We start from the raw sequence: 26,552 nt of genomic DNA, 5'->3' as shown, positions 1-26,552 counted from the left end.
ATTCACTCAATGGAACTTCAGTCCTGGCTGCATGCCTATGAGAGCACAGCTGGGCAAGGCGGGAGCTGGGCGTGGGATGGGACATGCACCATGGAGGTCTGCGCAGTGGTGAAGGGAGGACGGAGAAGGGATGGTCACTTTTACTGAGCATCTACTGTGAGCTACGCATGCTGTGCATCTACATCACTGGATCTGCTCCTTTGAGGGGAGGGGTTGATAGGGCCCCCGTTTTACAGGCAGGTTAAATAAAACACTTGCTCAAGGTCGTGCAGTTCCTAAGTGCTTTGGAGCCCAGGTTGGCCTGACTCCCAAGCTCACTTAACAAGAGCCAAACTTGTGCCCAGTGCTGGGTGAATGAATGAGGGGGTGGTGGGTGACTTCCGCAGGGGGTGTCAGGAGGCCTTCCTGGGGGAGATAGCATGGAGCCTGGGCCTGGAGAAGAGCAGGGATTCTCTGGGCCGAGGAGGAGGAAGGGCATTTCAGTCAGGAAGAACAGCATGTGCAAAGGCAGAGAGGTGTGGAAGCATCTGGTGTGTTCTGGAATCTGTGGGAATCAGGGTGTACGTGGAGGTATATGGGGGTGGGGTAAAGTGGGGCCTGGCTGTGCATCACCCCAGAAGTCGGGACTGGATCCTTTCAGGTGGGGAGGGTCTGGGGGCAGGGGAGCAGTCAGGGTGGTTCATGTGTGGTGGCTCCTGCGCTGGTTGCATCTTCCGGGGTCAGCTTGAAGGAGCTGGAGATTTCATATTCAGTAAGTTCCCAATCCGACTTCGGGGTGCCTCAGTCTCTCCCTCTCTTAACTGGTGGTGGTCGGAGATGGCCTGGCTCCTGGGAAGTTCCTCTGGCTGTCTAACTGCAGGTGTGCCCTCATCCCACTGCCCTGGAGGAGCGCTTCCCCACCTGCTTCCTCGGAGGGCTGGCTCCCCAGGGGCAGGGGTGCTGGGGACTTGCCCCCACAGTCCAGAGTGTGTGGAACCCAGACCTGGGGCACAGTCAGGGCGCGACCCTCCCATAGACAACACTTTGAAGTAATGGGGATGCAGAGAACAAGAGACTGGGGGCTGGACCACTCTGCCTCCCCGGGTGACTTTGGCAGGCTGGTGACCTCGGTACTCAGTCTCCCAGTCTGTAAAATGGGCGGTGCTGCCCTAGGTGATTGTGAGGGCCCCTCCAGCAGGAGCGGGGTGCATAGGGTCCTTCACTGCCGGTACTTCAGGAGGGGAGCGGCCCGGCGCCCAGGAACCCAGCCCCGACCCTGTCCCACCCACTCCCTTCCCGGCACAGGAACCCTTTCCACCTGCCCCTGGGGGGCTGGAAAGCCCGGGAGCGGATGATCGGAATGGGTTCTGGGAGGAGCGCTCCGGGAGGCAGGAGGAAAACCCGGACCGGATCTAGGGCAGGAGCGGGGCCACGCAGCCCCCAGCCCCGCGCGACGGGCGGGTGGGAGGGGGTTTGACGTCCCCCCGGCCAGGGCGGAGGGGAAGGGCCGGGCCGGGCCCCGTGGGCCGTCGGGGGCTCCGGGGCTGGCGGGGTGGCGGTGGCGGTGCAGCCCCCGCAGCGGGGTGCGGGTCACGTGCGAGGAGGGGCGAAAGTCTCGCAAACGGGGCGGCGTGAGCCGAGTTGGGAGTTCTCGGCGCCGCGGGCGGCGGGAGCGCGGGCTCCCGGGCGAGCCGGGGACGCAGCGGCGGTGGGCCGGGGTCCGAGACGGCGGGGCGCGCCGAGAGCGCGAGGGAGAGAAGGACGAAGGACAGAGACGGGGCGGGAGACGGGCTGAGACGCGCAGGGGAGAGACGCCGGGCAGAGAGGGGGCGGCAGGGGCGAGGCTGGGAGGACGGCGGGACGGAGACAGACCCGCAGGGAGAGGCGGCGAGAGCGCGGGAGACAGAGAGACCGGGGCCGGAGGGGGACGGGGACCGAGAGGGGCGGAGACGGGGCTGGCGGGGAGGCGGCGGCGGAGCCCGGCCGTCCGCCCCGGAGGTCTCGGGCGGGAGGCGAGCGCAGCGGGGCCGGGAGTGAGGCGCAGGGCGGGGGGCCGCCCGAGAGCAGCGCGGGGAAGGCGCCGCGGGGGGCGGGGGGCGACCGGCGGCGGGAGCCATGGGCCCTCGGAGCCCGCGCTGAGCCCGGCCCGGGCCCCGCGATGCTGACGCCCAGGCGGCGCAGAGGGCGCGGCGCGGGGCAGCGCTGAAAGTTGGCGGCGCGCGGAGCCGGACGCGCGGAGGTTCGCGGACAGAGCCCCCCCGACAGCCGGGGAGGGGCCGGGGCCGGCCGCCGGGTTCGCGGGGAGAGGGCGCCGGGACTCCCCTCTCCCCGCCGGGACGCCGCCCGCCCGCGCCGTGGGATGTAGAGCCGGCGCGCAGCCTCGCGGACGCCATCGGACCTCGGCCCGCGGTAAGCCCGCCGCGCTCCGTCGGCGCAGCCCGTCGTCGGTCCCGCCCCGGGGGAGGCTGTGTCCTGGGCCCGCTGCTCTGGCCGGTGCGCTCAGTACCTGATCCACGACCCGACCCGGGGTCCTGCGAATTCCCGGGAGCTGGCGAGCTCTGTCCTTCTGTCTGTCGGCAGTGGCGAGGTCTGGGTGGATGCCAGGAATGGGGGAGAGGTGGGCTGAGCGGGCCTTGACCTCCTGCCCCGGTCACGACCCTTCCCTGCCTCCACCCACCTCCAGCTGCCTCCCTGGGTTCCAGAGGAGTTCCGAGGCAGGTGACTTTGGCAAGGGGGCGGAGGAGCTCTGCGATCCTCATCCCACCGCAGCCTGTTGGCCCAGGGCCCTTCCATCCGACCCAGAACAAATCCCACTTCCCAGGTCTTGAGCACTGACTCTGGGCCAGGCGACCCCGGGTGAGGGGACAGGGATCAGTAAATGAGGCATTTCCACATCTCACAGGGTAGAGACCCGGTGTGGGGAGAGCACAGGCTGCCTTTTCCTCCCTAGAGGGGGAACCCCAGCAAAGAGAGGTCTGGATGGACCCCAGAGCCGGGAAACTTCCCCTGCAACATGCTGAGTCTCCCCCACCAGCATCACCCGCTTCTGCCCCAGAGCCCAGCTCCAGGATGGGGGGAGGATGCAGGGAGATGGGCAGGCAGGAGTGTGGTGGAGGGACCAGAGGCAGGGTGGCTTGGGCACGTTGGCAGGTGGGGGCCTCAAGAGCAGTCGGATGTCAAGCAGCAGGTTGAAGGGAAAGGCAATTTAGGGAGGGAGGTCACACTGGCAAGGCCTGGAGAGGGAGCCGTACCCTGAATGTGTGCGTGTGTGTGCATGTGTGTGTGTGCATGCATGTGTGTGTGTGTGCATGCATGTAAAATGTCTATTCCGCTTCTCCTGCACATCCAGTTCTGTGATCTCCAGAGCATCAGGGCTTTGGGGGACTGTTGCCAGGACTTTGGGGGCCTGAGAACCCCATATGGCCCTGGCTTGGACTGGGATGAGGGGAGCAAAGGGCTGAAGTGAGCAGGGGGGTAAGGGCTGGAGTGCAGCATGGCAGGCGCAAAGGCTGTTGGCCGAGGAGCTGACCCATACATACTCAAACCAGGGCCTGGAGGACTGAGCCTAGAACATTCGACTCTGTTTTCTACTGGGAGGAGGGGCTCTCTCTGGGGCTTTCTACACTGGGCAGTGGGCCTGCGTATCCTCCAATCAGGCTCCTAGAAACCAGCTTAGCTAGTTGAGGAACCGGCACCCTGGACAAGTCACTTGCTCCTTGACCCTCAACTTCCGCAGCTGCCCCGCTGACCTCCAAGGAGGGCCCCTGGGCTCCAGTGAGCCGAGGGCTGTTCACAGGCTGGGGACGGGCTGGGCAAGTGGGAGTAAGGATTCATTTGACCTTTTGGAAAATGCACAGCTAATGGAGAGGGGGACATGTGGCCGGAAATAGAGGGCTGATCAAGGAGAGGAGGGTCCAGGAATTAGAGGGACGATCTGGGGTTTGGGAACTATTCCTCAGGGTCCCTTGGGTTACCCTTGAAAAAGAAGCTCCTTCCCCAGGAAAAAAAAAACCTTTGGCGTCACTGGGAACAGACAGCGCCGGCCTTGAGTTTCTGCTGGGTGACCTTGGGTAGCTGTCTTGACCTCTCTGAGCCTCAGTTTCTTCAACTGGAGAATGGGGATGATGGTAGTGACTTCAAAGGGTTGCTGAGTGATTTACAGACGATGCCATGTCTCTGAAGGCCGCTTGCACAAGCCTGGGGCATAGTAGGCTCTTTTAACAGACATTTGTGGAAGAGAATGGAGTAGTGGTAGGAGATGCTGTGAAAAGATTTCTTAGCTTAGGATAAGAGGGAAGGGGAGGAGGGACAGCGTAGGCTTACAGGGCGGCTGGTTCTTAATGTGGATCTGGGGGAGGCGGGGGCGAGAGCTGAGGGGGGTGTGAGGAGGAGGGGGCCCCTCTGCAGGGACCACTGAGTCACGAGAACATGTAAGCGACATGACAACCAGCAACATGGTAACCAAGAGACTAGCGGCGATGGGAAACGGAGCTGGAATGGTGTGTTGGGCGGGGAGGCTCAGGACTGGCAGCACCAGGGCTGCAGGGGCCGGGAGCAGCCAGGCTGGCCTCTCGAATCAGGAGGGGAGGCCTCCGGTGCAGGTGGGCTGGGGAGGGGGAGGCCGGAGTGGAAGGAGAACCGGCACCTCTGGAGTCTGCTGGGCAGGGGGGCTTCTCCTGCGCCTCCCCAGGCTCCCCGCTCCTCTCCTCCACGTCTCCACTTTTCGTGCCTCTCCCCCTAGGATGCCAAATTTGGCTCACGCAATCTGTCGTCTCTCTTCTGAGATTGGCACCAGGACCAAAGCCGAGTGCATTACATCACTGCAGCTCCCCCTGCACGAGGAGAGGAGAGGGAGGGCCAGAGGGCCCGGGACAGGCGGCCACCCCGCAACTTGCCTTCCTGACTTCCTGCTCACGCTCCTGCCTCGGTCCCAGGTGTTGGGGGCTTCTGGGAGCAGCCAGGTGGAGCCTAGAGTCAGGGCAAGGGCTCTCATTTAGGGAGACTCCAGGGTCGAGGCCGGAGGTCAGACATGCTGCCGTGCCCCTGGCGACGTGGGGCCCGGGAAGCCGGAGCTCAGTTCAGGACCCGGTTTCTCATTGCCGCGGTGTGACCTTGGGCAGTCCCCGCCCCCACCCCATGCAGCGTCTACATCTGTATAGAGAACAGTTGGCCACTCCAAACCCTGGTGACTCTCCTGAACGAAGACGCCCTTGAGCTCCGCTGCTCTCCTGGGCACCGAGGAGTCCTGAAGCTTGAATTGCTCTCTGTGACCTTGAGCAAGTGACTTTCCCTCCTTATGCCTCCATCTCTTCGCCTGTGAAATGGGGGCAGCAGAACCTGCAACGGCACTAGATGTGTCTCCGGCCCCGAAACCATAGACACTCAGAGGCCCCGTGCTCCTAGCATGCGAGGCGGGGGGCGGGGCAGGACAGGGTGGCCATTCAGACACAAGGCTTGGTTCTTGAAATCGCTGCTCTGGTGCCCCCATGTCACAGAACTAGAAATCAAGGCCCAGAGAGGGACGTGGAGCCCCCCAAGGTCACAGTGATGGTTTAGGGCAGGGGTGGGCAAACTTTCTGACTCGAGGGCCACAATGGGTTCTTAAACTGGACTCAGAAGAAGGAGCTGCGGCTGTTTCCCGACGTTGCCATGTTAACACTGCTGCTGGTGAAGGAGCGGAGGGGAGAGCAAGAGAACCCTCCGCTCTTTCGGCTCCGCGGGCCGGATAGAACAGCCGAACGGGCCGTAGTTTGCCCACGGCTGGTTTAGGGGGTGGAGGAAGCAGAACCGGGGCCTGAACCTGGGGCTCCTGGCTCCCAGTCCTGCGTGGAGATAGACAGCAGATGCCCAACCCCAGGGAGCACAGTGGCTGCCCGGACAGGACCCAGGAGCTTCGAGGGCCCAGTTCTCCCTTAGGCTCCCTTCCTGCTCCCTGGCCCCACCCCCTCCATCCCTGGATGTTAATCCCACCCCTCATTTGATCCATTTGAAAAGCTCCCTCTCAGGTTCATTGAGAAGCTAGTTGCAGGCAGTCCCAGGCAGGGCAGGCTGCCCCAGGGGTGAAGCTGGGAGATTGTGGCCTCTCCAGAAGATTCCCAGAGTGGAATTGGGGGGAGCTGGGGAGCATCTGTGGGTGGTTTGTAAAATAGTGAGCTCCCCAACCCCCTACCAGAGCTTTCCAGCAGAACCAGACGAGTATGTGCCAGGGATCCTGACCGGGTGACCCCAGCTTTCTAGGTGAGGTTGAATGACATCTTCACCTCCAAAATCCCAGGAGTCTTTGCTCTCCCCGAGGAGGTTCTGGGAAGCAGCTCCATCAGTTACCTGTTTCTCCAGCAAGGAAACACATTGTCGCCAGGAGCTTGTGCAAATCCCTGCTCATTCTACGTTTCCCAGCATCCCCACAATGTCGAATTGATGTCCCAGTGTCACAGATGGGGGAGCCACGGCTCAGAGAGTCTATGTGACTTGCCCAAGGTCACACAGCAGGGAAGTGGAGGAGCCTGAATTTGAGTCCAGGCCAGTCTGGGAAGAGTGGAGAACGTCCCTCCCCTGGCCTGGATCTTGGCAGGAGATGGTCTGTCGCCCCCATAGCGTGACACCCCCTCAAGGACCGTCTGGGGCTCCATCCTAAAGACACACCCAAGGGAGAACTCATTCTACAAATGGGAAGACTGGGATTCAGAAACAAAGAATGGCCTGAGAATTAGATGTGGGCCAGGGCTCTGTCCCCGGCACCAGCGGGTGAGGAGGGGCATCTGGGCTGGTGGTGGGGTGAGGGCTGAGATTTCAGGGTGGTCTGGCAGAGGGCTGACAGGCTAGGACTGGGGAGGGGATCAAGCCGGAGAACAAGAAGGGGAACAGCAGGGACAGCAGGTTCGCCTCTGTCCTCCCCGGTCCTGCCCTAGAGCCACCCACAGAGGTCTGTGTCATACAGTCCGTGAAGCCAAGGAAACAGGGCGGGGCCTGCCTGAGAGGGTCGTGGAGCCAGCAACCTTGGGTGTGGTTCCTGTGTGACCTGAGGTCGGGTCCTCGCCCTTTCTAGTTCGGCCCACCCATCCGTGTGGCCAAAAATCGGGTTTTATGAGTTATTTCCACAAAGCAGCCACCGTTGGGCTGCTGTCCCAGTGCTCTTCCCATCCCCACGGGGATCCTGGGACCTGGGCAAGGGGTGGGCAGGAACCTGGGGCTGCTATAACCTTGCAGCTTCCTCAGCCCCTCAGCCCTCCTTGGGGTTTGGGGGGATCTCCAGGCCCAGCCCTTCTCCTTTTCATCTTTATTCTTCTCCTGCTCCCTCTTCCCCTGGCTACGTGGGCTGATCGCTGCTCAAACTTTTAATTCAGATGGTAATTGAAATAATAATATGGGCTGAGGCCCCTCTGCTTGTGACGATGCAGCTGGTGGAGCGCGGCTATGAATAGACCTTGAGTCACACACGCGCGCGCACGCTCCTGCAGGCGCGCACACCGCTCACGGGGTGGTGGGTGGGGTACAGCAGGGGGGCGGGGGGGCTCACGCTCCAGGGTGCTCTGGGTCTTGCCCCCAACTCCCAAAAGCCTGGACCAGTTCCACCCCTGTGGCCCACTGTCGGGTCCCTGTGGCGACTTAAAGACTCGGGGCCTCAGCTGTTCTCTCCATTTACAGGGGAAACTGAGGTTCAGCCAGGGGAGTGGCTGGCTGGGCATGCGCAGAAAGCGGCTGGGACTGGATTTGAACTGGCGGGTTTTGTCTGATTCTCAGACCACTGTTCTTTCCAGGACACACAGGCCAGGCGAAAGGGTGGGAGGAATGCTGGGGTTGGGGGGGCTGCCCTTCCCTTTGTATGCCATGCCCTGTCTCCTCCCAACACACACACACACACACATACACACACACACACACAGTCATGTGCTCATACGCTCATACTTGCACACTCACACTTTCCCACTCACACGCACACTCACACCGGAGTTACTGAGCTAGATGATGATATTGATGGGTGGCTGGGGTGACAAAGAGGTTTTTGGGTGACCCAGCTGCAGAGTGGGGGACGACCCCCTGTGTGCCAGGCTGAGCGGGGCTTTATATTCATTACTTCACGTAATCCTCCCTGCAATCCCCTGAGGACCATCACTCCCACTTTTCGGATGAGAAAGCTGAGGCTCACCTGGCTGGTGTGGCTCAGTGGTTGAGCATTGACCCATGAACCAAGAGGTCTCGGGCACGTGCCCTGGTTGCGGGCTTGATTCCAGTAGGGGGCATGTAGGTTGCAGCCAATCAATGTTTCTCTTTTTAAAAATATATTTTATTGATTTTTTTACAGAGAGGAAGGGAGAGGGATAGAGAGTTAGAAACATCCACTGAGCCAAACTGGTCAGGGCTCTCATCAATGTTCCTACCTCTCTCTCCCTCTCCCTTCTCTTTCTCTCTCTAAAAAAAAAAAATAAGTACATAAACTGAGAAGCAAGGGTCTTCGAAGGCCCCGCAGGTAGAAGGCCAAATACCCTTTGACCCACCTGTGCTCCCAGTTCCGGTCATTCTGGGACCCATTTGTCCTGAGCGGGGAGGTGCACCTCTCCTAGCCTGGGGCTCCCTGCCTCTCCCTGCGGGGGTTCCCCTCTTCCCGTGGCTACCTGGCCACTTGTCGACCAGCCTAGTCCAGCAGCAGGAACGTCTGGCCTCAGTGGGCAGGGGGAGGGGAGGTGCCATGAGGGGCATTGGCAGGTCAAGGAGAGGGGCCACTGAGAAAAGTGGGCCTCGGTGTTCCAGACCCCAGCTGGAGCTCTCTAGGGTGAAGGCGTTGTCATGGTGACCTAGCAGCTGGGAGCTTTGGTCTAGGCATGCTCGGGTTGCCCAGTGGGCAGGGCATAGGGGGTGCATTGGGCAGAGGCACCCCGTGGGCCCGGGACGATGGAGAAAACTCTCCCCGGCTTTACCTGGTGGCCCCAATTTGCTCCTGCGTCTGCTTCTTCTCCAGCCTCTGATGGGAGATGGAGCAACTGAGGCCAGAGACCACAGTGACTGCCCGGGGTCCCAGCAGCGGTGGCAGAGCTGGGGCTGGACTGGAACCCAGAGCTCTTCCTCCCCCAGGGCTGCTGACACCCTCTCTCTTTCTCAGACATGCCCTATATGGCTGGGTTTGGAGGAGGAAGGGAAGTGCTGAATCCCATCAGCCCCCTCTCCTGGGCAAACCCCCAGATGGAAGGAGGGGAAGGGGCAGCAGCTGTGCAGCTGAATTAGGAACTGAACCCCAGCGCAGCTACTGACTTTTCCCACACGACCTTGACGGGGTCACTGTCCCCCGAGAACCTTTCTTAGTTCCTGTGTGAAACTTGGACCACGGTGGTGACAGGGAGATGTGCCTGGCTCTTTCCTTTTGTTCTCAGAGCCGCCCTGGCTCCCCTGGCCTGCAAGGATGGGAGGGGACCTCAGCGAGGCCGGGGAGGAGGGGTACATGCACTGAGATGGCCTGATCCCATTCCCCTGATGGGAAGACTGAGGTGTGAGGGAGGGAGTTTGCTCAACCTTGACTTGGTGGTGGAGTCAGGTTTCAGTGCTGGCCTCTGGGACTTCTCAGGAGTCTCTCCCCCACCCCCACCCCCCACCCCACCCCCACCCGCAGCTCCTCTCCTAACCCCACCGCAGGCCTCAGAGCCCAGAGCCCTCTGCCCTGTGAGAGTTAAGGCGCTGCTCAGCCTGGGGGACAGATGGAGTGGGGGTCAGTGATTCAGGAACTCCATGAGGCCATACAGGGGAGGCGGCAGGCACAGACTAGAGTGGTCCTGGCTACTATGGGTGACATGGGGGGCAGAGGGGCTGCCGCACTCTGCCACATGGGCATCAGGCCCTCCACACCTCACCATCTTCACGGGCAGCCCACTTGTCTCTAGAAGGTTCTGCTCATTGGTACCTGCCTCCCACTTTGGCCTCTGCTCTGCACTCTGGGGCTTGAGGGACCCAGCCTGTTCTGGAGAGGAAGGGTGGCCACTTCCGCCTGCCCCCCACCCCCAGGCTGGCTCCTCCACCCTCAGTGAGCCCCGCTGAGGCCTGTGGGTGGGAAGCACAAGGGCTGGTGCCAGTCCAGCTCCACCCCTGGATGGCTGTGTGGCCTGGGGCAGCCTTTCACTCTGAGCCTCCCTGCCCTGAGCCGTGAGGGTGGGCTTGTGCCCGGGCATCTGCTGGGAAGATCCCAGGAGCCTGTGGGGAAAGTGGCCAGTTGTTGACGAGCTGCTGTGTGGCCTGATCACTCGGTGGCAACTCCTGGCAGATTTCCAGACTGGCAGCCCCCACACTCCCCAGCCAGCACCTTCAGATCCTGCTCTCCTGGCTGAGCCCTGCCCTGTACCCTCTCCGCCCTCCTGACCTGCTGGGTGGGGGTAGGGCTGGCTGAGCGCCAGGCCAGGCCCTGCAGCTGCAGATCCTGCGCCACTTGACCTTGGAAAGAGCCTCTGGCGGGTTTCAGCACCACCGCCCCCCAGACCTGGGGCAGGAACAGGGCCACAGGGAAGAGAGGAGCCGGATGGGGTACCGAGTGGGCCATGGCCTCGTGCCGGGGCTGGCCCGGGTCCCTGAGATGACAGACCGGGAGGCAGGGAGGGAATGGACAGCCAGCCACGGAGAGTTACCACTACCAGCTGCTCAACCTGGTAAAACTTAGGTCCTGTGTGGCCCAGTGGGCAGGGCATAGGGGGTGCACTGGGCAGAGGCACCCCATGGTGCCCAAAGAGGGCTGAGGGCTGAGGGGGACTGTGAGCAGATTAGGAGCTGTGAGCAGACTGAAATGGGGATCAAGGCAAGCCCTAGACCCCACTTCAATCTGCTCACAGCTCCTAATTACCCGCAGGTCAGTGTTTTCAGTCGCCTGCAGGTCCACCTTGGCCGGTGTGGCTCAGCTGGTTGCGCGCCGTCCGTGCCTGGAAAGGTCATCAGGTTGATTCCGTCAGGGCTCATGCTCAGCTTGTGGCTCGATCCCTTGATGTTTCTCTCACATTGGTATTTCTCTACCCCTTTCCCTTCCTCTCTTTCTAAAAGTCAATAAAAAGCGTGGCTCAGTGGTTGAGCGTTGACCTATGAACCAGGAGGTCACGGTTCAGTTCCCAATCAGGACACATGCCCGGGTTGTGGGCTCGATCCCCAGTGGGGGGCGTGCAGGAGGCAGCTGATCAATGATTCTCTCTCATCATTGATGTTTCTATCTCCCTCTCCCTCTCCCTTCCTCTCTGAAATCATAAAAACATATTTAAAAAAATAAAAAGTAATTAAAATAAATAAATTAATAAGTTGCGTGTAGGTCCTGACCCATCAGTGGTTGTGAAATTGACTTAGTGAGTTCACTACTTATTTTTATTTTTTTAAAATATATTTTTATTGATTTCAGAGATTAAGGGAGAGGGAGAGAGAGAAACATCAATGATGAGAGAGAATCATTGATTGGCTGCCTCCTGCACGTCCCCTACTGGGGATCGAGCCCACAACCCAGGCACGTGCCCTTGACCGGAATCGAACCCAGGACCCTTCAGTCTGCAGGCCGACGCTCTATTCACTGAGCCAAACCAGCAAGGGCTCACTACTTGTTTCTAAAAAACAAAATAGCGAGCACTTTGCATGTAGTGAGAGTATTATTTTTTGTTTTGTTTCAGCTTTTCAAATATACATTATATAATGAACAGCAATGCACAACATGTTTGTTTTTACTCTGGGTTTTGGTCAAAAAGCGTAAAAGCTACTGCTCTGTATAGAAATCCTGGGGGCGCCCCTGATAGGGGGTGCAGATTCCTTTTTCCCAGGATACTCAGTTCCTAAAAACACCAGCACAGAGAATTCTAGGATGCGGCTGTTCTGTCCTCAGACCTTCCATCCCTTGCCCAGCAGCCCACTTAGCTCCAGGCCCGGAGCCTTCTGTCAACCCCCACCCCCACCCCAGGCCCTAGGTCCTGCTCTCTGTCCAGCCCAGCCCTGGCCCAGCCCTGCTTCACTTTTGTGCTCCCTGCTTGCCCCACACCTTCCTGGGGACCTTCTCTCTAAGCCCTCTGCTGTGTAGACCCTTCGTTTCCTATCCTCACGTGTTGACACTCGGAGCTCAGCAAAGCAGGGCTGAGCCTTACTCACGTGTCTTCCCCCAGCACACAGTAGGTGCTCAGTAAACGTTCATTCATTCCTGCTGGGTGGGGGTAGGGCTGGCGGAGCGCCAGGCCAGGCCCTGCAGCTGCCCGGATCCCCAGTGATTTATAGAGTGCCCGCCGAGGCCAGGCACTGTGCTGTGCTAGAGACGTGCCAGGCAGGAGGGCAGATGCCACTGCAGCCCAGCATACATTTAGGGTGATGAATGAATGAATGAACGAATGAATGGAGTCTCAGAGTCTCTGGCTTCCGTAGCCAGATGGGCAGAAGAAATGCTGAGTAAGCACCTCGCACCTGGCTGCCCGTAGTGGGCGTTCTGGCAGCGACCATCTCCCCTGGCTGCGGATGAGCTGGGATGCTGGGGTAGGAGTGGAGGCTGAGTGTTCCTCCCGCTGTCTGACCCTCCTAAGGCGGCCGGCTGCCCCCGGCTCGGCCCTGCACCATTCTCCCCGCCAGTCCTTGGAGCTTAACTCTTGGGCCGAGGACACCGAGTACGAAGCCCAGATGCCCTGATCGGCCCCTGGGAGGACACCTGAGGGTCAGCAGAGGAGAAGCCAGTGGTCCACGGGAGGGTGAGGCGGAGGCCGAGGCTCAGATGTCCTGTCCCCACTCCAGCGTCGCAGAAGGTCTCCTTCTGGTCTCCACTCAGCGGCCACCTTTGTCGAGAGGTTCTCCCTGACTACGGTGACAAAAATAGCTCCTGCTTGGTCACGTTCTGTCACATCACCCTGCGTAGGGCCTTTGTGGGAATCATGATGGGCTGAAATTATCTTGTTTCTTTGTCAGTCATCAGATGTTTATGAAGCGTCTGGGGCTCAGGGGTGAGGCAGAAATTCAAGGTCCCTGCACTTACGGAGATTGCAAATTAAATGGGATCAGTGCTGTGAGGAGGTCAGGACGCAGACGGACAGACAGACAGACGGAGAGCGTCTGGGGGTCTCTTGGAGGAGGCAGCTTTGAATCAAGACCTGAATGGTGCGAAGGTGTGGGTGGTGGAGTCCTGGAGGAGTCCAACCAGAAGGGACAGCCGGTGTAAAGAGCCAGAGTTAGGAATGGACTTGGGGTGTTCAAGGGACAAAGGAGAAAGGCCCAAGTGGCTGGGGGTGGGGTGGGGGTGGAAGGGTTGAGGTCAGAGGAGCAGGAAGGACCCTCAGCTCTAAGCTGAGGAGACCGGGGGTCCTCGGCCCGCGGAGATGGGCTGCAGGGGGAGAGGAGGCAGCAGGTGCAGGGAGGAGGAGGCCGTGGAGAGTCCAGTAGTGACATGGCTCAGAGCAGGGAGCCCTCTGCAGGCTGCATGGACTGGGTGTGGGGCCAGCGTCCAGGCCCCAGTCCTGGGGGTTCTCCTGCCTGGGGGAGCTCCTGGACCCTCAGCTGGGATGAAAATAGCAGCTCCCCTTCCAGGGTCTCAAGGATCAGAAGAGTGGCCGGGGCTCGTGGCCCACAGCAAACACTAAACGTTAGTTGTACCACGACACGGACACGCCGGCTGGCTTTGGAGAGGGTTGAAGGGTGACACCCAGGCGCTAGGCTGAGTGGACCCCTCCTGGGAGGTCACAGAGGGAGGTGGAGAAGGCAGGGGCGGGGCGATGGCTGGGTCTTCTCGATGCGAGTTTGTGATGCCTCTTAGACACCCAGGGGACACGGGAGCAGGAGCTGAGTTGGCTCGTCACTGCTCGGAAGGGTGACGGGCCAGGTGGTGTTTCAGCCAAGGTGAGCTTGGGCACTGCACGGGGTGGGCACGTAGAGGCTGGAGGAGGGAGATCAAGGAGGGCAATCAGAGAGGGGCCTTCAGGCCTAGAGGACACACAGCGGAAGGCAAAGGCCAGCCAGGGCCTCCATCTGAGCTGCTGGGAGGACGGGGTGCAACTGAACCCTCAGGGGACTGTGGGGAGAACGAGAGGTGACGTTAAGGCACCCTCGTCAAGAAGGGCTTCTGCACTTCGCAGTTTATACGCCCTTACCCTCCCGTACGCTGTCCGTCTTCGAAGCGTGTATGCAGCGAGTGTTATTCTCCCTCTTGTGGATGGGACTCAGAGAGGGGAAGGCATTTTCCCACAGCCACACAGCGCACAAGTGAAGCACAGTCAAGCTTTCTGGGATCACGGTCCCTTTTGAGGACCTTATGAATGCTATGATCCTCCTCAGAAAAATACACATATGTACACACTAATTTTAAAACTTTCTCTGTGCCTTTTTTTTTCTGTAGGTAATACATTCATATGGTTCTAAAATTAAAAAAGACACAACGGGAATACAGTGAGAATTCTTCCTCCCACCCCATCCCCAGCCACCTGCTTCCCCTCCCCGGAGGCAGCCAGTGGCACCCGTCTCCTGGGTCTCCATCCGTAGACAAGCACAGACAAGCAAATATGTGTATCTAAAAATTCCTCTCGCCTCTTTGTACAAACGGTAGATACTATACTTGGTATCCATCACTGTTGCCTTTTTTCACTTAAAACACATCTTGAAGACCCACATCGCTGCTTGCAGGGCTCACTCCTCCTCCTTCTGGCTGCTTGGGGAGCCTTTCGGGGATGGGCATGGGTGGCAGGCTGCTGCCAGGCTGGGCAACGGAGGTGCGTGACTGTCTGCAGGCCCAGGTCCCAGGAGCACGCACAAGTGTCGCAGAGCCACCCAGGCCACCCAGAGCAAGGGAGGGAGTGAGCCTGGCACTTGGCTCTCACTCCCCTTCCCTAATGCTCCCCCTCCCCCCACCTCCTCTTAGGTGCAGCCCCTGGGCCCAGCCAAGATCCAGGGCATCCTGTGTGTGGGAAGGAGGGTGCTGGCCTCCACTCCCCAAAGCTCTCGGAGACCCTCTCCCCCCACCAGCAGCCTCAGCTCCTGGAGACTTGTTTGCTGAGAGGCCAAGGACAAGGCTAAGGGACAGGGATCTCCACGCCCATTCCCACCCCTGGCTGGGGAGGTCACCTCTGCCCCCACACCTCCCCTCCTTAGCCCAGGAGGAGTCGCTGCCTTTCTGGCCGGGGCTGGTCAGGGCACCTGGGCAGCGCGCTAACACCCCCTCCTCCCTGGCTTCGGCCGGCCGCTGTCCCCTTGTCCTCTGGCCCTGTGCTCAGCCTCCCTCTGCTGTGTCAGGTCTCCTGTGCAGGAGGCTGGCTGGGTCTGAGCCCTCGTCTCTGCTCATCCAGCTTTCTTGCCCCTGATCTCCTCCACCCTAGCAGCTTAAAATATCCCCGGGCGGTCAAGGCCTAACCAGTCTAGCTCCCGCAGACCTGGGGTCTGAACTGCTGGGCATCTGCATGGGACGTTCCAAGGCCACTGCGTACTAGAACGTGTCACCCCTCAAACCTGGTCCTCGTCAGTGTCCCAGACACACGGGGCCTGTCGTATCTCCTGATTCACACGAAAATGTAAAAGACCAACCCAGGTGAAGCCTCTTTTTTAAAAATACGTGTTTATTGATTTTTAGAGAGAGGGAACGGGAGAGGGCTAGAGAGAGAGAGAAACATCATTGAATGGCTCACTTCTGCACGTCCCCTACCGGGTACCCAGCCTGCAACCTGGACATGTGCCCTGACCAGGAATCAAACCAGTGACCTCTTGGTTCATGGGTCGAAGCTCAACTGCTGAGTCACACCGGCCGGGCAACACACCAGGCTCTTTCTGGAATGTTCTACACCCTGCCCTTCACACAGACACACAATTCTCACGGCCACCTTGACTTCCACTCAGGTCTCGGTTTAAATGCCACTTTCTCAAGGAGGCCTTTGTGGAGCCCCGGCCAACCAGAGCCCCTCGCCCTCTCTCTCGGGGTGAGACCTGTCCTCGGGAGCTCACGGTTGGTGGCTGCCGCCTTCGCTTGTTACTGCGGAGCTGGGTGCCCCCGTGTCTGCCCACAGCAAGTGAGCAGTACGTAGTTATCGAGGGCGCGACGTGGAGGACGAGGTGCAACAGGCAGATCCGAGCCACAGCAGGTGGGGGAGTGGACGCCCCGCCAGTGAGAGACTGGGGTTCTGGAAAAGAAGCCTCGGGGAGCCCCGCTCGCCTCCAGATCCTTGTGGGGGGGTGCCCCTGTGGTGGGTGGGACAGAGTAATCGATAGAAGAGACTCCTGGGGGCTCGAAGGGGGGGGTCGAGTCCTTCAGGGCAGGGCCCAGGTGTCAAAGGGCACCCAGGCAGGTTGGAGCCCCGGAGTCCTCCGGCCACCAGCTCCTGCCACTGCCAGGACCAGCGGCCTGTGTGGACAATCTGGGGAACAGCTGTCTTTCCCAGCCTGCTCTCCTGCAGGCCGGTGACGGGGCGAGAGGTGGGGTGCGGAGCTGGAGGACTGAGCTGCTGCACCCACTGCACAGAGCCCCTGGAGCCCAGGGCCGCCTGCGTGTCTAGGCTCCGGCTGGACCTGGAATCCAGGACCTGGTCCTGGCTCCACTCCCTGTGACCCCAGTCCCTCCCGCCCAGCAGGCCTGACCTGACTGACTGGCCCGCGGCGGGCGGGTCGGGGAATGTTTGCTAAGTGGGAGAAATGGGGTTTCTTGGAGGCAGGAGAGCAGAGTGTCTAACGAATATGCTCTGGTATTGACCGCTGGGGCCTGACTCCTGACTCTGCCCCCCAGGAGCTGTGTGAGCGCGGGCAAGTCGCCGACCCCCTCTGTGCCGTGGTCGGGATAATAATGGCAACTTCCTCTGAGGTCATGGTGAGGGTGGCAGGAATCGATCCTGGCGAAGCACTCAGCACAGAGCCCGCACAGAGGAAGTGGGTGCTGAATGCTCCTTGCGGATGGTGCAACGTCAGACCTCATGCCGTCAGCCGGGGGAGGGGCTAGGTGTGCAGCGGGATGTCGGGGTTCAGAAGAAGTGGTGGGGGAGGAACAGCGTTCATTGAGTACCCACTGTGTGGCCTGCACTTTTATGACGATTGACCAGCCGCGCCTGGCCCTCAGGACCGCCTGCAAGGTAGGCATTGCTGTCTTCCTTCTCAGGTGGAGACAGGGAGGCTCAGAGAGGTCAGGGAGCCTGCTGGAGCCCAGCTCTGTGAGGTCCTGAGGCCACTGCTCTCACTCACCTGGTCCCTCGTGCTGCTGTTGGAACAGACTGGGCAGGGCTGTGAGATGGACACAGGGTGGGCTCTGAAATGCAGGGGAGGAGGTCCAGGGAAGGACCGCTCAGGCCTGGGAGTGATTCCGAGCACCTATCAATCACTGACTGTGTTCTGGGCACGTGATGTGCACGGTCACGGTCCTATTTATTCCTCATCACAGCCTTGTGAGGTAAGGACTATAATTAGCCCCACCAAAAGATGAGGAGTGCAGGGACCAGAGAGGTTAAGTGACTTGCCCAAGGTCACACAGGCAGAAAGCGGACAGAGACTCCGGAGTCGAAGCCACTGGACCGGGAGGGGGAAGATACGGGCTCTCGACATTCACAAAGAGAAGAGAGTCAGACCTCCCGGGTCCAAGGAGCAGGACAGAGGCCTGCAGAGGGTCGTGGGCAGGAGCGGACACCCTGCCACAACCGCCCCCCCCCACCCCCGTGGCTCAATCCCTCCTCAGCTCCCATTCACTCCGAGAGGCACAGCTCAGCTGCCTGGCCCCTGGCCCTCCCCTGCAAAGCCCCGCGTGTTAGAGCTGAAAGGACACCCACCCCAACTAGGGAGCCAGACCTGAGAGGCTCCTCAGGGGCTGGAGGTGGGACAGGGCGTGAATTCCTTCCACTTCCCACCCCGGGAATCCCTCCTGGGCGCACTGGGTGAGTCCCTCTGCCCTGCCCGTCCCCTGGGCCTGCTCCCTCTGGTAGAAGAACCAGTCTCCCTCCAGACGATGCTGGGCGCCGTGTTTCATTACATCTTCCCAGCTCTCCCAGGGAGCAGTTACTCCCTGCCACCCCCATTTTGCAGAGAGAGGGGAGCATCTGGCTTGAGCAGTCAGTGGCCGGACCAGGACTGGAAGCCAGATTTTCTGACATAGTCATCACCATCATCTTCGTCTCCATCGCCGTATTCTGTGCCTTTACCTGCAGTGCCTGTTGACGCCCCAGCCGATGTGTCTGTTACGAGTGCTGATCACATTTGCCGCCACAGTGGCCTGGTGAGGTAGATGCTGTGATCAGCATCTCCATTTTGCAGATGAAGGAACTGAGGCCCAAAGAGGATACCCTAGGAGGTGACGGGGCTGAGACCAAGAACCAGGTCTCGCCACCCCAAGCACAAGTGTTCAACCAGCACAGTATTCTCATAAAGTGGAAAAGAGGTCCCGGAGTGCAGACAGTGAGGGCCCGGGCTCAGGGAGGCAGGCGGGCAGCGGGCAGCGCAGCCAGCGAGGGCTTTGGAGAGCGGAGGGGCTGGGGCCGGGGTGAGTCAGGGGCCTGGAACCAGCCAGACCTGAATCGGTATCCCAGCTTTGCCACTTCTACCGTGTGACCCCCCCATCCACATCCCTCGCCCCACCCCCACCCCAACCCGGGATTCTTCAGCTGGGAGGAGAACCACTAGCCCTGCCTGTGCCACGGAGGTTCCTATTATGCCTGTTGAGTAAACGGAGGGTCGCTGAGGCTTTAGTGAGACAGACCGGCCGTCCTGAGGGTTTGTTCCCTACGAGCAGCCACAGATGATGGTTCAGGGGTCCCACGGCTGAGCTGCGTGGCCTCACCCCCCTGCTCTCCCACCTGATGCCAGGAGATGCAGAAAGGCCCTGCAGGCTGGCGGAGTGTCCCTGTGTGGGCTTCTGCCCTGCCCCTCCTGCCCTCTAGGGGGAGTGTGGACTGAGCCTGCCCTGGGTCTCAGACCCACCCCTGCTTCTGTCTGGGGCTGGGTGCCACCTGAGGCACGGCCCCCCCCCGCCTACCCCCCCCCCCCCTGGTGCCTCCCATGCGTGGTGAGGGTGCCCGGGAGACTTGCCTGGGTTGCTGGAACCCACTGGGCCCGCTGCCACCCTATCAGCTTTTCTTCTGCAGAGTCGTGCGGACAAGGAATCGCATCCCAGCTTTGCCACAAAATCAGAGGGAAAATGTAAGAGATGACAGAGCAGGTCTCTTCCTGCCTCCTCGGACCCCTGGCCGGCAGGGTCTCCAGCCCCCCTCCGCCCCCAGCTCCTCAGGAAGGACTGGGCAGCAGCCGTGCCAGCGAGCTCACAGCCCTGCTGGCCGCCTGCACTATCTCCCTGAGGCCCCCGTGCCCTGGGCCCACTGCTGACTCGCTGCGCCACATTCCTGCTCTCTGCCTCAGTTTCCCTAGCTGTCCAGTGAAGTCTGGACTAGGGGCCTCAGATTTTAGATGTTCACAACATAGTAAAATTTTTTTAAAAATATATTTTTATTGATTTCAGAGAGGAAGGGAGAGGGAGAGATAGAAACATCAATGATGAGAGAGAATCATTGATCAGCTGCCTCCTGGGAATTGAACCTGCATGCAGGCATGTGCCCTGCCCAGGAATCGAACCGTGACCTCCTGGTTCATGAGTCGACATTCAACCACCGAGCCACACCGGCCAGGACACAGTACATTTTTAAAAATTGGGTACCTGGCACAGCACTGTCAGTCCTTCAGTTGCCAAGAAAGGACAGTAAGTTTGTAAAATGCAGCCAGCACGTCCCATCCCCGTTCCTTTTCCCAAAGAAAGACTTCTGCCAGGAAAGGAGCCCCAGGATGCACTCGGACTAAAGGAAGTGCCGGAGGAAGAACCCGGGAAAGGGGCGGGGGGGGGGGGGGGGGACGGCCTTGCCAGGTGAGGGACAGTCCCTTTGGGCAGAGAACCTTGGGCAAGGCCCTCACCCTCTCTGGGCCTCGGTGACCTCATCCGTGAAAGGCTAGGTCACCACACATTGTCCCCTCTGCCCCTCTCTTCCCCTGGCCCCCAAACCTCACCCCAGTGCCCTCTGCCAGGGCTTCTGGAGTGGGAGTGAGGAGACCAGGCTCAGGGCTGGCTTCCGGCCTCACTCTGGGACTCTCAGCAAGTCTGTCCCAGCTCTGGACTTCCCTAGCCTCAGGTAAATGAGGGCCTTGAAATTAGCGATCCTCTGTTCCTCTGGCTCCGGTTCCCTCTGTGGTGTTAATGGAGGCAGTGAAGACAGTGGGACAGAGCAGGGACAGAGATGCTTAGTGAAGGAAGACCCCCTAGAAACGGTTTCTCGCCAGAAGGCGCACCCGGCACCCTGGCTGTTGAGCAGAGAGAGCCTGGGATGCCCAGGTAGAGGTATGACCCCTGAAGAGCCAGCATCACATGGCAACATTACCAGTTAGGCCGTCAGACTGATGGGTCTCACTCATCCCATTTTCCAGATGAGGAAACTGAGGCTCAGGTCAGTCCAGTAACTTCCTCAAGTGACCAGGTGGCTCTTGGACTTCCATCCGGGACTGTGGGACCCAGGGAGCTCCTTAGAAGGGAGAAGGGAGCCGAACCCAGCGCAGGGGTGGGGTGACCGCGGGGGAGGGGTGCAGGGCTCTCTCCCTGGGCTGAGAGAGGGCGTTTCTCCCTGGAAGAGGCAGGCTCTGGCGCCGCTGATCTCTAAATTACAGCGTTGGCGCGCACCGGTTGCTGCGGCAACCGAGTTGTCCCGAACCGGGGAAGTGTATAAACATTGCCACAGATGCACAATTAGATCAGGAAGAAGAATAGCACAGAAAATAGAAACTTTCAGCCTTATGTAATTCTGGGCCAAAATGTTACCAGGAACCGAGGCTTGGGCCGGCCCTGCCAGCCGCTGGGGCCCGGCAGCACCATCTCCCTCCTGGGGTCCCTGTGGAAGGGAGGGATGAGGGAGGGTCCGCCTTCCGTGGGCCCAGCTGGTGCGCCCTGCCACCCGGGGGGTGAGGGGCCACCTCTGCCGAAACAGCTGGGATGCTGACAGCCCAGGCCCGCCTCTCGCCAGCTTCCCTTGCTCCCGGGAGGCGGGAGGCAGCGGAGGGCACCTGCTGCTGCCAGCGAGCACCTACCGCTCCTCGGCCCGTGAGGGGGGCGCGGGTCCCCACTTTACAAACGAAGGAAGTGGGGCCGAGGGAGGTGAGATGCGTCACCGGCAGGTGACACAGTGGCCAGTGGGTGTGAGGCCTTCCCCTCTCTGAGTCTCCACACGGCGACCTTGTCGAAGTTGACAGCAGGTGGGGACAGAAGGGGTAGACACACCTGGGTTTGGGCCACTTACCAGCTGTGTGGCCGCGGGCGGGTCACTTCCCCTCTCTGAGCCCCTCTTCCTTTCCTGTGACATGGGAGTGGCGATGCCCCCACAGGAGCCGCGCTCAGGGTCCCCCCTTCCTGTCTTGCCCACCATTGGGTCCCCCCCCCCACTGCTCCCAACAGTCTGGGGAGAGGACAGGAACCGAGGTGGGGGTGCAGGTCCCCGCATTCTCCGCGGGGGCTTCCTGCAGTGGAGGGCGTGTCCTGTGTCAGCTGCCTGGTGTGGCCGCCAGTAGCCACGAGCATGGACAGTGAAATGTGCTAATGCAGCTGTGGGACCGAGTTGAATTTTTACTTAATTTTAAGTGAACGTGAAGAGCCACAGGTGGCCAGTGGCTGTCGTATTGGACAGCACAGGAGACCATCCTGCCCCGAAAGACCCAAGAGGCAGAGGGTGGACGCAGGGAGGCGAGCTGGGGCCGGAGCCCTCGCAGCTCCCTCTGCTCAGGGCGGCCGGTGGCAGGCTGGGCATCAGGAAGCTCGGGTTGGAGCAGTGGGCAAAGGGGGGCTGGAGGGGGCAGCGGGAGGGCTGGACTAGGCCCCGGATCCTGGTGGCCTCAGCTCCTGGCCTGGCAGAGACCCCGTCCTGGAGCTGGGCTGGCCGTGAGGCACTGGCTCCGTCCCGATACCCCTCCCTTCGTCAGAGCCACCTTCGCGGTCACATGCTGCTGGCCGGGGCGGAGGGGTCTCGGGCCAGGCCAGGCGCTTCCCTTCTGAGTGTCTCTGGGTGGGTGCCTTGCCGCCAGAGCCGGGGTTCCCCCCACCCCGCCCTCTGCGGCCGCCGCTGGCTCCCAGCATCTCACGTGTCCGGCTTCTCGCCCCCAGGCCCCGTGTCTTCCCCGGTGACCTCGCCTGCCTCGGGACATGCTCGGGCACAACCGCAACGGGCAGCCCCACGCGCCCCGGCGGAAACGCCGCAACCGCTTCGTCAAGAAGAACGGCCAATGCAACGTCTACTTCGCCAACCTGAGCAACAAGTCGCAGCGCTACATGGCGGACATCTTCACCACCTGCGTGGACACACGCTGGCGCTACATGCTCATGATCTTCTCCGCGGCCTTCCTCGTCTCCTGGCTCTTCTTCGGCCTCCTCTTCTGGTGCATCGCCTTCTTCCACGGCGACCTGGAGGCCGGCCCCGTGGCGGCCCCGGCGGGCGGCGGCGGGGCGGCGCCGGCGGCCCCCAAGCCGTGCATCATGCACGTGAACGGCTTCCTGGGCGCCTTCCTGTTCTCGGTGGAGACGCAGACGACGATCGGCTACGGCTTCCGGTGCGTGACGGAGGAGTGCCCGCTGGCGGTCATCGCCGTGGTGGTCCAGTCCATCGTGGGCTGCATCATCGACTCCTTCATGATCGGCGCCATCATGGCCAAGATGGCCCGGCCCAAGAAGCGGGCGCAGACGCTGCTGTTCAGCCACCACGCGGTGGTGGCGCTGCGGGACGGCCGGCTCTGCCTCATGTGGCGCGTGGGCAACCTGCGCAAGAGCCACATCGTGGAGGCCCACGTGCGGGCCCAGCTCATCAAGCCCCGGGTCACGCAGGAGGGCGAGTACATCCCGCTGGACCAGCTGGACATGGACGTGGGCTTCGACAAGGGCCTAGACCGCATCTTCCTGGTGTCGCCCATCACCATCCTGCACGAGATCGACGAGGCCAGCCCGTTGTTCGGCATCAGCCGGCAGGACCTGGAGGCGGACGACTTCGAGATCGTGGTGATCCTGGAGGGCATGGTGGAGGCCACGGCCATGACCACGCAGGCCCGCAGCTCCTACCTGGCCAGCGAGATCCTCTGGGGCCACCGCTTCGAGCCCGTCCTCTTTGAGGAGAAGAACCAGTACAAGATCGACTACTCGCGCTTCCACAAGACCTACGAGGTGCCCGCCACGCCCTGCTGCTCCGCCCGGGAGCTGCAGGAGAGCAAGATCACCGTGCTGCCCGCCCCGCCGCCCCCGCCCAGTGCCTTCTGCTACGAGAACGAGCTGGCCCTCATGAGCCAGGAGGAGGAGGAGATGGAGGAGGAGGCGGCGGCGGCCGCGGCGGCGGTGGCGGCCGGCCTGGGCCTGGAGGCGGGCTGCAAGGAGGAGGCGGGCATCATCCGGATGCTGGAGTTCGGCAGCCACCTGGACCTGGAGCGCATGCAGGCCACCCTCCCGCTGGACAGCATCTCCTACCGCAGGGAGTCCGCCATCTGACCTCCGGCCGCCCGCGCCGCCTCCACAAGAGCCTCTGCTGGGGGTGAGGTGCCAGGACCCCCCTCCGCACTCAGGACAGAGCTGGCCCTGGCTCCGTGGACCTTCTGGAGGGAGGCGGGGCTTCACAGCTGGGGGACCCCTTCCTACTGACTCTGGAACCCGGGCCTGGGCAGGGCCCCGCGAACCCTGTGCCCTGGCGCTCGAGTTCCCCAACGCCTGCCAGCTGGCGGTTCCGGGGCCCCGGACTCACCACCCTTTCCCCACCGGCCCTTCCAGGACGTGCCCCCTTTGTTCTCAGAACCTTGGGGTCCGCGGCTGGACTTCTGGAGGGTGGGCATCCTGGGGTCTAGGGTGGGCAGGGGGTAGTTTTGGGGGAGGGAGGGACGGGTGCGTTTCTTTTGCATGACTGTGACCTGTTGCTCATGACTTTCTTTTGTAAATACCTATAAATGGAGAGAGATGGAGGCACCAAATCCACCTTCTGCCACTTGTACCTGCAGGACACGGAGGTGCCATCCTCTCTGTGCACCCTCCCTCCGCCCGTGTGGCCTAGCCCGTCCCTGCCCAGCTGGCTGCCCCCTTGAAGCCCTCAGAGCCAGCCTTCTCGGCCCTGGATGGTGCTGGTTTGAGTATAGAGGTGGGAGCCCAAGGGGAAGGACACAGGCCATCCCCCCCTGTGGTTGCTCCGGGCCCCCAGACCCAGCCCAAATCGACAATGGAGTTTGTAACTATATATTTTTAATAAAGTATATGGTCCATTGGGGTAGGTTGGTTGAAGATGGAGGGTCGGGAAGAAGAGAGACCAACATAATGTGAGTGTGTCTCTGTGTGGTATGTGTTGTGGTATGTGTGTATGTGTGTATGATATGTATATGTATGGTGTGCGTGCGTGCTATGCATGTGTGTATTGTATGTGGCATGCCTGTGTGTTGTGTGTGTGGTATGGATGTGTGTGGTACCTGTCTGTATATGCATATGTGTGTGTGTGTGCCATGCATGCATGTATCTTACGTGTGGCAGGTTTGTGTGTTGTGTGTGTATATGGATGTGTGTGCTATGCATACATGTGTCTTGCGTGTGGCAGGCCTGTGTGTTGTGTGTGTGTGTGTATGGATGTGTGGGTGTTTGTGCCCCTTTGTGGACTCTATCACCTGCCATTCTCCTTCCTGGGGGCCATGCGAAGGGTCTGAGTGGGCCTCAGAGGCTTGAGTGGGTTTGAGTCAGAGCTTTGCTACTTCCCTGCCGTGTGGCTGTCGGCAGGTTGTCCATCTGTTCGGCCTCAGCTCATCCTCTGTAGGGCGGGGTGAGCCCTCCCACCCTCCCAGAGATGATGGACAGGAGAGCCCTGTGTGGAGTCAGCCAACCCTTTATAGCTCAGGGGCGTGGGGAGGGCCCGCTGACTGACACCCTCACACCCTCCACTTCACACGCCGGCGGGGCTGACCAAGGGGCCGCAGGCACTGGTGGGAGGGCTCTGGGAGCAGCTGGGACCCCTGGCCAGAGCCAGGCGTGGTCTCTGCCTTGCTGTGGGGTCTTGGTAAGTCCCTCCCTCCTCTGGCCTCACTTAGCCTGTGCTGTGTCACAAACCACCCCAAACCCAGACAAGGGTTTCTTCTGAAGCTTCAAGCTTTTTGGGGGGCTGGGGGGCTGCTTGTCCGGGTTCCTCGGCTCATCCAGCAGCGATGCCAGCTGGGACGCCAGCTCAGCCCTGAGGACCAGACGGCCTTGCCCACGTCGGGGCTGGGCTGGCTGTCAGCCAGGGGCCTCGGTTCTCCCCAGGGGCCTCCCCTCCGACACAGGAAGCCTCATGGTGTCTTGGGGAGCAACCTCCGAGGGTGAAGAGGTCTCTGAGCCTCGCCTAGAACTTGGGTAGCATCACCTCCACTGTGTTCTGTTGGCCAACCCAGGTCACAGGCCACCCCAGGTTCAAAGGGTGGAGCTTTGTCAAGTCCCATTGCAGAGGGCACGGCACCGCGAAGGACTGTGGCCGTAGCTTGGGAGCCTGTCCCAGAGCCTTTGGGTTGGAGGGTTACTTCCAGCTCCAACTCCCTTCTGCGTGCCCACTGTGCCCAGCGCTTGGTGCATAAGGAAGCAGAGGGCACCCTCTTCGTCTCAGGAATCTTCTATGCAAAGGTGCCCGCGACCTTCGGAAACACAGGGAACCAGCAGGCAAGCTCACCGCCGTGCCGCTCTGGGCTGCCTGGTGAGCAGCCACATTTCACCAGCACGCGGCCCGCGTGGCTGCTGGGGGGTAAACCCTGGGGCCTCCCGGGCGCTTCAGCACCTTCATAAACGAGCCTGAGGCGTCTTTCCTGGCGAAAGCCCGGGGGGGGGGGCGGGGGGGGCGGGGGGGCGGGGAGTAGGACCAGGACTAGGCCTCAGAGAAGAACATGAAGCCTAGAACTAAGGGTCTGGCTTGAACCAAGGAGACAACCGTCAGCTTCCCCTTCACTCCCATCCTCCCTCAGGCAGGGGCTAGGGAGCAGCAGGGAGCAGCCTCCTTTCCCCCTCCCCCATCCAGGTCTCCCAGCGTGCTCCTCCAAGGCCTGCAGGGGCCACTCAGCAAGACAGAAGCTCAGCTGCCCAGCTGCCCAGCTGCCGGTGCTCCCAGAAGGGCCCCTTCTGCCAGGTGCAAGCACCGTGTCTCCCAGGGACCCTGGTTATCGCCAGGGGCCTCTTCAGATGTGCCTCCCCCGCCCTGCAGGCTCTGGGAGTACCTCGCCGGGGCTCAAACTCTCCCCTCTGCTTCGTTCTCAGTGACGCTTTGGCACGGGGTGGGGGTGGGGGGGCAAGGAGCAGCAGTGACAAAGGATGGCCTCGGACCTTCTCAGAGGTCGTCCAGGGGACCCACGAGGGCAGGGGGGAAAGAGGTACACTGGTGCCCCTAAGAGGGCCTCCGTCCAGAGTGAGGCGGGGGCACCTCAAGGTCCCGCCCAAACCCTCCCTGGTCCCCAGTTGGCCACTTGCTCAGACACCGCTGGCTGCGACTCCTGCCCGAGGCCCCTCTCTCTGTGAACATGGAGTGACCTGGGGCACAGGAGAGGCTTTGACAAGAGCCCACAGCAAGGACTTCTGGGATGCCGAGCTGAGGTGCCAGTGTGGGCTCTGGGCGGGCACGGGGAAGGGGCCGCGGGGTTCGGAGAGGCAGCACCCGCTG

At 61.1% G+C, this 26,552-nt stretch overlaps 1 protein-coding gene across 1 annotated transcript; it reads left to right on the top strand.

The window, feature by feature from the left end:
- Positions 1–1,589: 1,589 nt before the first annotated feature.
- KCNJ4 (potassium inwardly rectifying channel subfamily J member 4) lies at positions 1,590–24,165 on the top strand. Its single transcript, XM_036301479.1, has 2 exons — positions 1,590–2,388; positions 22,031–24,165. The coding sequence occupies exon 2, from the start codon at positions 22,070–22,072 to the stop codon at positions 23,393–23,395; it is 1,326 nt and encodes a 441-aa protein (XP_036157372.1). The 5' UTR covers positions 1,590–2,388; positions 22,031–22,069; the 3' UTR covers positions 23,396–24,165.
- The last annotated feature ends 2,387 nt before the right edge of the window (positions 24,166–26,552 follow it).

Source organism: Myotis myotis, unplaced genomic scaffold, assembly GCF_014108235.1.
Source record: "Myotis myotis isolate mMyoMyo1 unplaced genomic scaffold, mMyoMyo1.p scaffold_m19_p_3, whole genome shotgun sequence".
Classification (NCBI taxonomy): Eukaryota; Metazoa; Chordata; class Mammalia; order Chiroptera; family Vespertilionidae; genus Myotis; species Myotis myotis.
Note: the sequence above shows the minus strand (reverse complement) of the source record. Positions and strands in the feature narration are given on the sequence as shown.